The sequence below is a fragment of the Rhynchophorus ferrugineus genome, unplaced genomic scaffold, assembly GCF_030347505.1.
Source record: "Rhynchophorus ferrugineus isolate W39M unplaced genomic scaffold, kcgeb_rfMv2 rfM4, whole genome shotgun sequence".
NCBI classification, from domain to species: Eukaryota; Metazoa; Arthropoda; class Insecta; order Coleoptera; family Curculionidae; genus Rhynchophorus; species Rhynchophorus ferrugineus.
In genome coordinates this window covers 1,258,667-1,275,967 of record NW_027472583.1, presented here as the reverse complement: position 1 = coordinate 1,275,967, position 17,301 = coordinate 1,258,667, and the positions used below count along the sequence as shown (strand labels likewise).

The window sequence follows — 17,301 nt, the reverse complement described above, 5'->3', positions numbered from 1 at the left end:
AACTAAAACTAATTTAATCATTTTTATACGACTTGATAGCACAGTTCTAAAAGCATTTTTGTGGGTTTTTGCGACACACTTTAAATGACGACATATCGATCGCTAATCTCCTTTCCTATTGCCTAAATTGGTCGTAATTTGCTAAACAGTTTATGTGAAACCTTAAACATTTCAATACTGCGTATGTAATTTATTGTATGTTGTATTTTATCAAATAAATCATATCAAAGGTGCACTATTAACTATTACAATTTTTAAACTATCTTTTCGTTTTCGAAAAGATTCACGAAACGTCAGATTCAACGTTGTCCTGACTTTCTTTCATCTCTGTCCAGTAAATAATATTTTCTGATGACTCTAGATGATGTAAGCTCAGTTTGATTAGGTGTTGACTTCGGCATTTCGAAATAGCTCTCTGACTGTTTGAAAAGAATCTATATATTAATATTCTAAGCCGAAACCTTGGACTGCCTTTTAAGAATATTGCGAGTATGAAATAATATGATATTTAACATAGTTCGAGCAATACAATGTCACAAGCAAAGTGCGAGGTTATTCCAATTGTTGAGAACATAAAACAACAAGAATATATTCAGCTGTGAAAGGAAACAAAAGGCCAATTCAAATTCATGCAGAAATAGAGTTTAACTAATCAAAAAGAATATGAATAAGGGGATCTGTGTTTCCTATCGACAAGAGAACAATTTTCTGGCCAGTTTATATTTTCACAAACATATCTTTCAGATTCATAATAAAATCAGCTGTTAAATTCGATTGGATTTTAACATATATCTATATAAAATAAGAGTTTTCCATGTTATCGAATTATTCAGTATATATAACCAGTAATAAAGGAGCATTCAAAATTGTCATTATTTTTGTTGTTTGATTTGCATAAATTTCCTGTCCCATCAAGCACTGATGATGATGCTGCTCCATCATATCACAATAGCCGGTTTTAGTTGGTACGATTTCTAAATAACGATTTTTATGTTAACGATAAAGAACGACCTAGATGACCAAAAATTAATGTAAATTAATGTAGCGCATTGCGACTGGCGATGAAAAGTGGACCTACTATGACAATCCCAAGCAAAAAATGCATAGGTTAGTCCAGAAGAGCCAGTATTTCTGTGTAAATGGTGGGATCAGCAAGACGTAGTGAATTATGAACTGCTAAAACTGAATAAAACTATTACTACACATGTTTATCTACGTCAATTGAACAAAATGACCATTAATAGCAAGTAACAGTCGCTAAATCATCTACTCTCGCATCTACTTATATGACAACGCTCAACCACATGTTGCATGATTTGTGAAGGATGCACTGTTGCAGCTCAAATGAGAAATTCTGCTGCAACCCGTATACTGCCTTCTAATTACCAATATTCAGATCACTGGAGCATGGTTTGGCTCGCACACGGTTTCAAAATGCTGATAAAAGTGTGAAAATGGATTGATGTTTGGATCCCTACCAAACCAACATTGTTATTTCCAAACGATATCACCATATTGGCAGAGAGATGAAAAATATTTTTAGAAAATAATGAAAATATCTTGATTAATGTAATAAATAAAAAATTATCAAGTTTATCCACCTAATATTTTAACCTATTTTATCATTAAGAAACACATTTACATAACGAACATATTGATGCAAACATTCGCAAAAAAATAATTTCCAGTAGACTTCACATGAACAAACGTCAGCCCATTGTTTTCCTATTTCATTGTCAAGTTCCCATCGGGAATGAATATTCGTCAAAAAAGGAAAACAAGTCGTTCGTAAATATTTAAAAGCGTTTTTCTTTTTTTCGTAACTTAATATCTAATGACAAGTCTCCAGCCCGACCTCCATCTCTGTCAATCGTTTGTGTTTGCATAATTTTCAAGACTCGAGAAAAAACTCGACACAAAAACAAACAGGCAAACTTTAGGGGCGCCCGTATCATCTTTTATTTTCTTTTAATAATTTGTTGTGTTTCTAACGTTTACGACCTTTTATTTTTATAAATTGAGTTTGGCTGTTTTGACTGAAAACATACTATATTTGAAGTAAGCCTTTGCGAAGAGGTGCTTCAGAGAGATGATCTGCCATATATAAGATAATATTTATAGCGAGATAGTTACATACACATATACATAACATTTGAATATTAATGGCAATAAAGGCGAAAATCCACACACATTGAATTCACAAATAACAGAGCTAAGTCACAACGTGTCTTTATTAACGGCATGCAAATTCCATATATCGACACAACAAAGCACTTTGTCATGACCCTGGATGCCAAGCTCAGATGGAAGGAGCATATAAAAAAGATCAGGAAAAGAAAAAAGATCATCAAGGTCAAGAAAATGTATTACCTGTTATCAACCTCATCAAACCACTGTGGAACTATGGAATTCAGCTGTGGAACTGATTCAGAGGTTCCAAAACAAGGTGCTGAAATGTATTGTAAATGCGTCTTGGAATGTATGCGTTTGTGACCTCCATCGTGACCTATAAATTGATATGTTGATATCGTTGATATATATGACCCTATTAGACGATTTTCCAATTCCCGCCAAAGAAAACAGAGAAGAACCACGTCCGCTAGGTAGCGTCCAAAATTCTAAATGTGGATAATGTCATTAAAGGTCTCGAACGGAAAATAACCTTCTGATCTTGCAAGTGTTCAACACTAAGTGATTCAGTGAAAAATATATTAGTTGTAGTTGTTTGTTAATAGGTCAAGTCAAATTAAAATTAATTTTTAGTTATATTACTAGTTTTAATAAATACAATAATATAGAAAAGGATCAGAATTTGGTTCAGCGATACTACTCTACGTTTGGGTGCTCCTGTGCTTATGTATGAGTTCGTAAACGATTTCTAGGCTAGGGCAGGATCCTTTGGAAAAGGAGGAACTCCATTTTACTCTTCACATCACCAATCACAATATTTTCGTTTCATACCAAACCATCTAAATGTTTTTTTTTCTATGCTTTAATATCAATAATAATAATATAGTGATTATTAGTAAAAAGACCATACATTTTTAAATAATTGATTTATGAAAATATGAAAATAAACACCTAGCAATGTTATATTATATTCATATTCAATGTCATAACAGTAGAAAATAGCTAAATGAATGCATGTCGAAAATTTAATACGTTCATCTAATTAATATTACCTGGTTAGGTCAAAGGTTTTGCCGCTATCAAACTTGCAAATTCGCAAATTATGAATATTTAAAATTGAGTTACCAAACAGTTATTTTACACGAAATTTCTACAGCTACTTTATCTGTTTTGCATATTTATAAATCCTATTATTAAAGAAATATATATGTATATCTTTTTAATTTTAATGATAAATTGTATTAATTTTAACTAGATAGATAGGACGAAATTCGACCGAATTTTATTTTTAATAGGTAATTGTTATTGTTAATTATATTTCTGTCATAACAGAATAAAGGGTATAATTTTAAAACGATATGTTACTAAAACTTTATAAGTTTGAATAATCGAAAACGTTTTGATAAGTTTAAATTGCTACATCATTGAACATTATAACAAAGTACCATATTAAGATTATTTTTAGAACTGTAACAACTTAACAGCATCAGATATACATGATCTTTCTTTACTTTTATGTTACAAACCTTCATTCATATAGTTCTTATTACAAAAACAATAACAACAGGCTGATTAAAAAATAATTTCTTTAAAATTTTTTTTTTAATTTTTACCTTCTATGGATTTCGTTTCCCCACTATTTTGTCTTAATTATATTTGTGAAACTATCAACTCACCTACAAATGATAAATTAAGATTCTATAAAGCTATTTTGTAATTATGAATGTTCTTTGCAATATTCATTTTAACTCTTGTTTCAGTTTCTTAGAATCATGGATTTATAGCAAGATATTGCAAAATCATCAACGGATATGAAGAACTACAACATTATTCTTAAGAAAATGTTGAATTATTACTTAATACTAGTCGTCGAATAACAAAAACTCCATTAACACTCTCTCAAACCCAATATAGGTCTAAATATGTTTTAGTATAAAAAATGTAAAGAATAGTAAACTAATGCATTAATTTCTATTTACAGGTTTATTGTCATGGGATGTGAATGATTGTCTGGTTAATTTGGAGAAAGAATTGTCAATCATTACTGATCAAGCCCTAGAGGGAGAAGAAGCTCGATTTGGTAAGTGTATAATAAAGTTAACCTATCAATATTTGAAGATTATAATGACTAAAGGACGTTTGAAAAGATAATATATGAGGTACATTAACCAAGTAACCCACGTAGATTCAAAACAACTTTCAGTGATCCAGAGACGTTATTTGATTTATCATTTATCGCCTTTCAAATCATCATTTCTTTTTAATCGATTTTCTTCTTCTTCATATGAATTTTCCAGCAATTATTCGTATCCGAATTCGTAACAGAGATTTGTTGATTACGTGGATAGATTTTATCTCACTCAAATTGATTCGTTATTACTTGGTCCAACGGTCAATTTTATTTACTGAAGTTTCTAATTTTGTTGGTACTTCTTATTATGCATCGTCAGCAAAAATTACCATTATATTTTATTACAACTCAAGAACTTTACAGAGACAAACACACTACCATGTAACAATCCTGCCATTATTTACTTTAATTCAAAATGGGGATCTTGTTTAACTCTGACAACTCTATCCGAAATATTGTTCTTCAGACTGTTGGAGCAACGTCATGTTTAATTTATTGTTCAATCCTTCAAGCCTTTTTCATGATTCGCATAGTTTCAGAAAAAAGTGAGGGAATAGTCAGAATTCATATCCAAAACCTCCTCCATAAACGTGGAAATAATTTACAATGAAGAAATCAATTAAATAATGGATTTTATTTGTATCCGTAGGTCAGTATAATTTCCAGTTATCATTGTTGTGCAGTGAAATAATGGGATGGAGCCAAGTATGGAGAGTACGGCCAATCCAACATTTCTTTCACTGATTCTGTATGAGATAACCTTATCATGTCTTTGAGGGTATTGTGGACGTTTCTCGATCGATAAAAAGTTCAAATTGATCATTTGTTGTCAGTAACAATCAGAATTAACTTTTTCTCCAGATTTCAACAGTTCATAATCTACGACACCAACCTGATCCCACCTGAGAAAGCGATTTGGCCTAGCAGCCGATGGTCCGGCTTTGCCAGGTGATAACCGCGATTTTTTCTTTTGTGATTTTCGAAATAAATCCATTTTTCATCACCCGTCACTATTCAAGGCAGAAATGGCAGAATAAAAGTTGTTGGCCCACCAGGACGTTGTTTGTCTTGTACGTCGAAATCTTCACATAAGTCTCTACCAGTAAACGATAACTTTTTTTTTAAGAAACAGGTAACGTGAATAAACATTTTCAGTCACAAAACTTGAAATTTTCAAAATATTCATTATAAATCTATAAGGCTTTTATTATGGCGGAAGGTAACTTGTGTAGTTTAAGGTTAATATCGGTTAATTTAATGTTACAACAGTCGGAAAGTAATTACCGACACAAGTGATATGTCTGGGAGAACAATATGTTTTGGTTTTAAGTTTTACGGAAGTTGTTTGAAAGTTCTATGTCTGTTGTCTTATCTGTTTGATATAACAATTTTTTAAACCTAAGTACTTCTTCATAGCTATAAACATATGAAGAAATTTGACATAATTCTTTAAAAAATTACGTAATTAAACTTAATTTATAGGTGAACGTCTCATACAGTTTGCATCCGAAAATCTAGTCACCGAAATATTGATTCATCCCGCTGTGAGTACGCTGTCGCAATGCGTCCGCAACCTGCTCAGCAGCTTCACCAGACACAGGCACATCATCCATGCCGGATACACGTTCCAGGGAAATGGCTCGTGGGCACTGCAGGTTAACACTAAACAGGATTCGTAAAATATCGCTCGATTTGAACGTCTAACTCATATTTTCAGGATGGCACTTTTTCCTATACCGACTTTTCCGAAGCCTTCCAAGAGATCGAAGTCCAGAGGGTGATTCATGCCTACGAGAACGGCATTTCCTTGCATTTACACTGTAGCGTTGAGGGAGAATGGACACGACTGCCAAAGGAATCTTTTGCCAAAGCTTGCAAGGTAAATAGGAATGTGCTTTTCATTTTTTTGGGTGAGGTACTTAATCACAAAGGGTTTCTAATAGTTAACGTATAACGTAATAGTGTTCGTATTGATAAAATATATATATAAATAATCACTTATTGTAATGGATTGGTTATATTAATAAGAATATGTTTTAATTAACCCTTAGAATAATATAAAAATTGCAATTATTAAGTACTTGCAAGCATTCTGATTCTGATCTGATAATTATTTCACGTTAGTAAGGCATTTATTGGGCAACAATTGATATAATCGTATCAATCAAAATATTCTCATAACTCTCTGACCATTATTTCTTTAAGATCTACGGATATTTATATTCAGCGAAGGAATTAACCAATTTTCGAAATAATACGAAGTGATATTACACAAGCATAAGAAGTATTACTAAATCTACTTGGCCTTCAACTAGTGTAGTTAAAAAGTGTCAAGTTTAACATACATTCATGAAATGGTATTTAAGTGTGCTGGTTGTAAGACCGTAAATCTGGACAGTGGAAGATATGTTAGTGATAATACACTAGGTACTAATTTTCAAGAAAATGGAAACATTTATTTAATTAAAGCTTTATAATTATATATTATAATATTTATAATTTTATAATTATATATTTTACTTAATATTTAATTAAAGCCATTTGCTTCAATTCATCTTGGTCATGTTTCAAGCTATTTATAGATTCCATCCCAAAAAATTGTTTGGCTTTTGAGGAAAACCATTCATCAAGTCAATTTCTAACTTCTTTGAAATTATCGCAGTGCTGCTCAACAATCACGTGTCCCATTGATGCAGAAAGTGGATAGTCGGACGGGGAAAGATCTGGACGGTTTTGCTTTATGAGACAGCGGGTTATCGTGCTGTAAAATCACTTAACCGTGTCTTTGGGCCCATTATGGAAGTTTTTCGGTAGCTATCACTAGTTTTGGTAGCTACCACTATTAATTATTAATAATTTATTCGCCACGTGATAACCATTATTTTTTGCTTCAGGTTTTCAAGATAAATCCACTTTTCATCACCTGTCACTATTTGATGCAGAAATTACTTCCCATCAAACCTCTGAAGCAGCATTTCGCGGACAACTTTTTGATTTTCCATTTGCCTGTCATTCAATCGATGTGGGACCCATCTTCCCATCTTTTTTATATTTTCTATTGGTCTTAATTAGTCACTAATCGTTTCTTGAGCTACATTGAATACTTCTGCCAATAGTTTTTGAGTTTGGGTTGGCTCTTCATCCAATAACTATTGCAGTTTCACATTTTCAAACATTTTCGGTCTACCATGCCACATTCTTTATCTTGTTCATCGAAATAAAGATTTTTGAATTTTGGAAACCACACACATTCTCTCACATTTATTTTCGCTAAATATAACATGTATAGCTGTGAAGCTTGTTACCAGTAGAATAAAATGAAATATGTCAGATGTTAAATATATTAAATCATAACATTATATACTTAAGCTTAGCGACATCTATTAGAGAAACGGGTAATGACTTTCTGGTACACTTGGTATACGCATTGAACGTTTAAATGAAGAAGAGAAAATTTTATTACGTCCAATAAACATCAAAGTCTCAGCTTGACCCAAATCTCGACCATTAATACGTAATTTACCCCCAAAATTATATATAAAAGAACCTCGACCTGTTGCGGCTATATAATGGAGTCCTTCTCCAAGGCCCAGAACAATATTTCACACTAACGTTTTGTTTAAGACATGCTTTTGTTTTTAGGTTCGAGTTAATCCCACAGACGTACTAACGACCGGGTCGCCATCTATCCTGAACTTCATTAAATATTTAGAACCTTTCTTGATTCCCTCCACCCTGGAGAATATCCTGGAGAGCTCCGATGTAGTGGGAAACATTAGATTTTCCAGGCCCACCTTATACGTTTTTCCAGGTAAGCAATGTAGCGTGTTAATATTGATTACTACCTTTGCTATTCTGCGTATCATTGTTAGGAGGCGACAGGTTTATAGCAAGCTTCTAGAAATGTACAATGTATTATAAACTAAATTATTTATACCAACCAAGTATGATGTTTCTTAAGTTTTACGTATTTATTATTGGGTACGGCACAAATTAGTTAATACATCTGGTTTTTTGAAACCATCGAAGTTATAAACCAATTTCTGAAAAATAAATAAACCAGTAAACTGCCAAATCATGTTGTGAATGTTTCTTTCACTTCATAAGTCAATCTTAATAATTGTGTGTTTTAATTAAAAAATGTTACTATTAATATATAATTACTAGTCGTTGTCGAATAACTTAAAATTTACAATACAATAAAATATTTTTAACAAGAAAATTGAACCGACTTCACAAACTAACTAACACAAAACATTTTTTAAAATAAAATACGTACATAAACTAAATAAAAATAAACAAAAACCTTATATAAACTCTTTACTACGCATATTTTATATTCAACTATATACACACAATTTAGCTTAAAACCTACCTAACCCTATTTATCTATTTACAATTTTATTTTAACCAACTGATCACTCTGAAATCGGTATTAGCAACAAATTAGATATGTTTTGTTCGTAGTTTAATTTTGTGTATATGTCATAAAATTATATTATAATTTTTATATTGTTTGTTCTTGGCACCGACTTTGATAATAGTGAAAATAATATTGCAAATAGATAAATAGGTTTAGGTAGGTATTAAGCTAAATTGTGTGTATGCAGTAGAATATAAAATAAATATTATAAACTATATGAGAAATAACAAATTATTAAAAATAAAAGTTATATAATTTGATAATGTAGTTGGATATTATGTAAAGGTCAAAAGAACTATTAATTTCGACCACAAAAATATATTTCTGGGTCAATCAATATATTCTTCCACGATTTATGACTAAAAATATAATTTCTTAAAGCGTGTGTTACATTATATTTTTACATTCAATAAATATAATAATATTAAATATAATATTGTATTAATTAGTAACTAGAATCCAAATAAAAGATTCGACAGAAATAATATCCAACCTAATTAATACAAAACGTTTTTATTTCAGGAGATATCATTATGTTCTTTAACATAGTTTTTTTCAAGAAGAAATATGATTAGCTTATCAGAATTTTTATACTTATTTTTGCCAACTAATTCGATCATTAGTACTACGTAACATTAGCTATGAACTAATACATAATGATGAATATCATCGAATCATTTTAAACCAAGTATTGTAAAAATAATTCATTTTACTTGGAACAAAGACAAACTTTACAATATCTTAATTTTGTAAAAAACAAAGCAAGAATACATTCAACATTTCCCTGGAACACGAATGGAATATTAAGGAAGAAAATACGTTTTACACATTTCCCCAATGCTTTCCGCCGACACGACAATAACCATCCCCTACTTTCTGGAATTTACATATTCAGCAGTCTGTTTCCTTTTAAATTTCAAACTAAACAGAAAAGCGAAAATGTGTTTTTTCTCTGTCCAATTTTAGCCTTCCGTATTGTCCCATTTTTCACAGACATTTGGCGGATTAAATTTTAAATTCTAATAAAGGGAGGACTACAGATAACACAATACGATGACTGATTGGAACTTGTGATTTTGGGTTATTTTTACTCAACTCGATGAATTGAATTGTTTTAAACGGTGTTTTAAATGTTTAATATAGATATTTGCATGTATTCCGATCATTTTTTACTTTAAAAGGTTATTCATTGAAAGAGCATTGATACTATATACACGTAATCGTCAAAATAATATGAAAACCTTATGTATACATAATACTTATTTATTAATAAGTTATTGGGATACTATTTGCTTTTAAAATAGCTTCAATTCTTTGCAGAATACATTCCTAGTGTGTCTGAATTGTCTCCAAGTGATTTTGTAGCATTTTTACGGTAAACGATGTGGCCCGTTGAATGGAGGTAAAACGAAATGAAACAGTGGTGTTTACATTAAGTGACCGTTATTTATTGGCTATATAAAAATGTGTGGAAAATACAAATGATAAAAAGGATGGCAGCGGCGTTACCTGGAGACGAGGCTTGGGCAGTCGATGGTGGCACGTCTAAACCAAACGAGGGTCGAGCACTGAATGAATCGCAATACCATTCGATCACATTCCAGATAAACATCTCGGGGTTGCCGCCAGCTATTCCCTGTCGGGTTCTAGTTGGCGCTGCTGGCACCCCGCCCATGTTCAACATCTGGGATTATATTTCTGGGTATTTTGTAGACCGTTATTCCACGATGTAAAATTCGACATGCCTCAAGGTCGCTACACATTCTTGTACCAAAACGTCAGCTAACTGCTTCAATGATGTTGGAGATGGAAATTACTCCTCACTGCTTGCTCTAAAACTCCCCGTAAAGGTTCAAATATATTGAGGCCTAGCGTTGTGCTAGCTACTGTGCCGTCCAGGGAAGATATTTGATGATATTCTGGTGATCCTCAAACCATACTGAATCTTTCAACCAGTGTGTATGGGCGTGTTATCATCTTGGAATATGGCAGTGTTTAGCAGTCATATGCTAATCATAATAAGGACTTCATCATAGAATATATTTAAATACTCACTCGCATGAATCCAGCCAGTGATCTAAACGAGAGCACCAATATTATTATCAATTATTATTACCGACCGATAAACTGTCTGAATATTTTTTGATAATATAAGCTGAGTCCAATAAGCCTTGCAATTTATTGTCTTTTTTGATCATCCAGGTCGGGGTTTGTCATTGATATCGAAATCACTACTTTCAAATTGTTGAAACTAAAACTGATTATTGGTATATGACGAAGCAATATCACCATAATTTTCTAAAAGTATTTGGAGGACTTTGACAGCATTCTTCTTCAGATAAGCACCTACAAGATTCTAATTAATTCTACTGAGCTACATTGTTTTTTGAAAGGGAAAAATAATTTATGGTGCTTTTGAACTGAGAATCGACAACAATAATTTCAACGCCGCTCTAACATTTCAATACCACTTTTGTAGAACGATTTATCTTTTGCATCAAAATAAGCTTCAGTTTCAGAGGTAATCCCTTCATTTGAGCGAAATTTCTTACCGGTGAGCATTTTTTTATCTGTAAAGAGTCTGCCAGTGGTCACTGAGAACCAAATCTGGCGAATACGGTCTATGCGGGAGCAATTCAAGGTTCAGTTCATATAGTTTTGCCATTGCTTTGATTGACTTGTCAGACGGTGCGTTGTCTTGATGAACCAATTTTTTTTCTTTGCCATATGCGATCGTTTCTTTGCAATTTCGATCTTTAAATGCTCCAATAACGCTATATAATATTCACTGTTGAAGGTAGTTCCCTTCTCTACATAGTTGTTTTCAAAATACCGAGGCCATAACCGATTATTTTGCAAGCGCTTTGGACGAGGTTCACCAGTTGCTGTCCACTCAGATGACCATTGTCTTGAATGTGGAGTGAAGTGATGGATCCATGTTTCATCCATTGTCACATATCGCTGCAAAAATTCCGGTTTTACGTTTAAACATGACCAAACACTGCTCAGAATCATCAACACGTTCTTGTTTTTCGTCACCAGTGAGCAAATTGCGGTACCCACTTTGAACAGAGGTTCCTCATAGTCAAATACTCATGCAATATAAAACCAACACGTTCTTTTAATACCTTTTTGATATTAGCTAACTCTCGCAACTTCACTTTTCGATCATTCAAAACGATTTTGTGTTTTTTTAAAATGTCTTTTGGTGTTGAACACCTCATTTGAACGTCCACTGCGTTCTGCATCATAGTTGTCTCTACGACTACGTTTGAAGTCAACAAACCAACATTTTATTGTTGTTTCTGATCAAACAAAGTCCTTAAAACATTTCTTTTGACCGATATTTTTTCCCATTTAGAAGTAGCATAAAATTAAAACACGAAATTGTTTTTAATCCATTGTTTTGAAAATAACAAAATTAGTGTCACTCTTAGTATAATAATTCATAAACTTCTGAGTAGATTATCATGAAGCAACTTTCTTTTGAAGGTTAGTAATAAATAAAAACTTTTCAACGCATGTGTTATATTCTTGAGTAGGATCCAGAGATATAAGGAAGGAGATTTCAACTAAAGAAAATATTCTAAGAAAAATATTCTTGACGAAAAATTAACACTAATAATGTTTTTCTTTAGTTAGATCTAATCTGTCTATTTTTAGTTTTTTTTCTGCAAACAGCAATTTCATGAAGTATTTTGTTGTATTTACACAAAGTGTATAAGCATCATTAATCTATATCTCTACGATTTTAAAATAAACAGAATATACTAACCTTTTTTTATTGACAATGTTTCCAAGTAAACTTATACTCCCTTGTTCTTTTATTAAAGGAAAAGACAGCATTCAACCCTCTCCAAATTTACATATCCAACAGCGTATTCTCTTTAAAATTCCAAACGAAATTGAAACACAAAAATATATTTCTCTCCTGTCCAATTTTCTCTGTAAAAGCATTTCGCGTTATTTCATCCTTCGAAAAAAAAGGGATAAACGAGATCGTTTATTTTCAGATTTGTTATCGAGCTGAAAGGAAAAAAGAAAGATTTATTTAGGACAAGGATAAATGTAGTGCCTAAGAGATCTGGTCATAAAATATTTATATTACCACGTAATAGGAGATACGTATATCGAGTTTTTCCAATAATTAAAATTGTGTGGTCATTTTCAAAATAGGCTTCAAACATCAATAATCACTTCTTTATATTAGTAAATTTCTTTCTCTGGAACATTTTCTTGAGACCTGCAAACAGCCATTAGTCATTGGAAGCCAGATCTGGTTTATGCAATGAGTGAGAATGCAATTTGTTCAATTTGGCCATCGTTGTAATCTGCTGGTTGATTACCATTAATCCGACCATCGATGGTTTGATTGAGAGAACCTGCTGAATACCACGATATTACGTTCAAATCATAACGGAACCTTCGCCGTATTTGACTGTAGGAAATACACAGTTCGGTTCGTAGGCTTCTTTTAGGGTTCTCCATGCATAATTTTGGCAGTTTGTAGTTGACTACATCACATCCTGTCCAGGTTTTATGATCTTTGTATCGCTTCTTTCGTTATAAAGGCTTTGACAATCGCAGCCCTTCTATGAATGTTAGCTTTGTGGAGCTCCCGCCATACTGTTTTTATCGAAGCAGTTTTGCTCAAATGAGTTCTGAATTTTTGTCACTGTTTATCAAGACCCCTTTTTAATGTTCGTCGGTTTTTGTCAATTAACCTTGGGTTTCACTTATTTTTACTATTGTAGAACAAAGCTTATAACACACTAAAATATCGTCTTCCTTCTAGTGAACACTGAATACGGTGTATATATTTATATTTTTGTATGAGACGCCAAAAATATTTATATATATATATATATATATATATATATATATATATATATATATATATATATATATATATATATATATATATATATATATAATATGAAATTTGCTCTGATGATCATATTTCTAATAAACCCTCAATGTGATCTGAGGTTATTTTTATCTGAATAAAAAAATTGCAGTATGGCTCATTTTATCACAAGTATGTATGATTATGAATTGATTAATGATTAGTATGCAATTGAATTTGTTGATTCTTTGATGGCTCAGTGGAAATAATGATTGAACAATTTATAGGTGGACAAGGAGATGCTGCACTCTTCGGCATCAACGGATTCAACATGCTCCTAGATGGCGGCTACTCCAGGAAAGCCTGCTTCTGGGACTTCGTTAGGCATTTAGACCGACTAGACGCTGTTCTTATGTCTCGACTAAATAACAGCAGCATTAGCGGAATCGGATCGGTACTTAAGAGGAAGAAACAGGGCGCTGTGTATCCTCAAATTGGACATTTCTTCTGCAATATTCAGGTGAGCACTCATGAATTTTCTTTGTTGTAACATCTACCAATTTTCTACTTCTTTTAGGAACGCAAATCTCTTCTGAGTCCTGATGGGGATAAAGATAAAGACCCTCTCATCATCAGTCTTCTGGAGGAGGGTCAAAATTTGGTCCAAGATCTGCGTCAGCTTAACCTCTCGCCACAAACCTGTTACAAAGACAACGACCCTGTCATTCTCTATCATAAAGTGGGTCACGGTACGTTGAATATGTACGTGCTGTCACCAGACAAGAATTCGAGGGAGGTGAAAGACTTCCTCCAGAAATGGAACCAAAGTGATCCGAAACTGTTCGCTAGCGGGAAAAGCGGCAAAGAATTCTCGTTTCCTTTACAAAACTTGGTGTCGATCTGCGCCCTGCTAGTCTGGCAACCCGCTAATCCCAACGATACCATCACCAGAATACTTTACCCCGGCAGTACCCCACAGAAAAAAATCCTCGAAGCTTTTGATAAACTGAAAAGTGTCGAATGTATCAAACACCCAGTGTGCAGTGAGAAATCACTCGCCCCGGTAAAGAAAACCAAACAAGACGTTATAGATAAACTCAGTTCCAAAGACAAGATCATCAGCGATAAGAAAACAGAAAACAAGATCATCCAAGAGGAATCGATGAAGAATGGTGACATCATCAGTGAGGTCAAGGAGTCGAAGGTGAAGAAATCAGATTCGGTAGAAAGCGAGAAAGAAAAGAAAGTCAAGAAAGAAGACGAAGGAAAGAAAATTGAAGATGTTGGAAAAATTGTGGAAAATGGAGAGAAAATCAAACAAAAGCCAAGGATTGGTGAAAGCAAACCCAAAGGACGCAGTGAGAGTCAGCAAAGGAAGAGGCCCATCCAAGAAAGAAAAGGTTAGTATAATATTTTCATTTTCAATCAATACCCAACACATTATTAATGTTGTTTGAAAATGACATTGTATATTGAAAATGACATTGTTGATGTATAATTTTCTCTTACTTATTGAAGAGGTTAATCAAAGTATTCTCCACTGAAAACTATAACTCTATCCCATCTTTCATCTCTTTTTAAGCCAATTTGATAATAAATTAATTGTAGCACAATATAAAGTTATGTCTATTTTATTCAAGAAAAAGAAATTTAGACACATATCCTATAATTGTTGTTAATATATCACCATACTCAACAATATGATTAAATCTTTGAAAACAAAGCCTTTCTTATTGAACTATTGTAGTAATTTTTCTTAATCGACTGCTTTAATTGCATAAGTTGCTGACAGTAGAGAATACAGCAATTAATGATTCGGTCAGGTTCAAGCAACTCATGATGGACAAGTCAATTCCATCCACCATCAAACACTTAATGTAACCTGTTATCGTTACCAGTCTACCTTTATGTTTTAAAGAAGTTCGTCGATTTTTAAATGACATGTCACTGATCAACAATTAGTTGACCAGTTCTGACATTGGTGCTCACTTAAGCTCTTGTAAACGCGATAGGGTATCGCTTCGTCGAATAAGTATTACTAAAGATACGCGAATTTAATGCAATTTATTAGGAAAAGAACAGAAATTACTTTCCCCCCAATATATTACTTTAATTTCTTTAAAAATTACATTGATATTCACACAAGAAAAACATTATGGAGACTTATTTAGACCTCTAGTAGGTATGATACGAATCTGAGAGAAAATTAAGTATTAACAATATAATTTAAAAATCGATTTTGAGCAGAAATTGTGAAATAAATCGTAAAAATCAAGATAAACTACAAAGACACTGATTGTAACAAATAATTATGTCAAAAAATATTTGCCTATGTTTACTTCTTTACCAAATAATATGTTTCATTAGGTCCCACAACTCCTAAGAAGACATTAGAAAACAAAACCAACGGTGACTTAAAAGAAAAAGACAAGAAGCTACCGACAAAACCGTCCCCAAGTGCTACTCCAGCTAAAAGTACCAAAGATGCCAATAACCGCAGGGTAATTGAGAGCAAGAAAGCTCCGATCAAAAAAGAAGCAACTCCCAAAACAGCCCCTACCACAGAAACAAAGCATAAACTCGATCGCAAGCCTATTTCTAGAAGACCAAAGACTGCCAAAGGTCCACCAAGTCCTGTTAAAAAGGTATTCAATTTTTTTAATAGGTTAATGTGTACATTTTAGTTTTATTAATATGAACTGCCATTAGAGCCGTTTCTATTTGGTAATGTCGGTGACTCACGAACTGACGTTACCCTTTTCTAAACGCCTAGGTTAATTACTAGGTTATTATTATAAAATATTTAGTCACTAAATACCTCTTACAACTAACTATAAACAGTAAAGTGAACCAGTCGATATTCAACTATAAAACTACTTAATAAACTCTTCAAATTCAACTTCACTTTATATAGTCCATCCAATAAAACAGTGAACTCACGACATCAAAATGTATGTCAAGTCAGAACGTCGCAATGTTGCTGTACCAATTTTGATTTTTGTTCGTTTTAGCATTTTAACAACTGAAAACAACTGTAGTTAATCATACAGCCACAATAGTCTTTAGACTAGGGTCGTTATTATATTTATATTAAACTTTTGTTCACACCATCTATAAAGTAGAGCTACAGGTGCGTTTTTTTATTTAATGGTATCCCCTGGGAGCCTAATCCTTCTAATAAAAATTGTATATCCAAGTAATGTAATTTGCTCTCATTAGAGATCATATTTATCTTTTTACGTTTAGTTCTCATTTCCTTGGTTGCTGTATTTCTTTATCAAATTATTTTGATATAATTCTATTACTCCTTAGTTTTTTTTCTGCTACCTGTGTACATTTTTTAATAAAATTAGAGTGAATCACTTATTCACTTAATGAATTTTCCATATCCGTAAATCATTTAATATATTCTCTGTTCTAAATTCTAACCAAATACGCAGGTCTAAGCACAGAATTTTGAATCATAATCCTAAAAATAATTATGATGGTCAAAAGTTTCATTCAATCGCTGTCACTTTCCGTGTCACTATTTAAATCAATAATGTCTGATATTAAAGCGAATATATAATTAAAATTTACTGATAGAATATTATATGTTACAAGAAACTTACCTTCTCAACGAATGTACAAATTATCATAATAAATACTCATAAACCACAGGTGGTATTTTGCGAGGATAACAAAAATCATACACTATGCACTAAATACGAATTTACAAAACATGACTAGCAATGTCCGTTGGTCTATTGAAAGAAACTCTCTAACAACAAT

At 32.5% G+C, this 17,301-nt stretch overlaps 1 protein-coding gene across 1 annotated transcript in view; it reads left to right on the top strand.

The window, feature by feature from the left end:
- The window catches only part of futsch (microtubule-associated protein futsch), a 135,232-nt gene that overhangs the window by 100,820 nt on the left and 17,111 nt on the right, over positions 1–17,301 (top strand). The window contains exons 2-8 of the mRNA XM_076403437.1: positions 4,112–4,210; positions 5,744–5,916; positions 5,979–6,140; positions 7,904–8,072; positions 13,818–14,050; positions 14,108–14,930; positions 15,898–16,175. Of these exons, the coding sequence (XP_076259552.1) occupies positions 4,112–4,210; positions 5,744–5,916; positions 5,979–6,140; positions 7,904–8,072; positions 13,818–14,050; positions 14,108–14,930; positions 15,898–16,175 (1,937 nt within the window). The remainder of the gene's footprint in view (positions 1–4,111; positions 4,211–5,743; positions 5,917–5,978; positions 6,141–7,903; positions 8,073–13,817; positions 14,051–14,107; positions 14,931–15,897; positions 16,176–17,301) is intronic.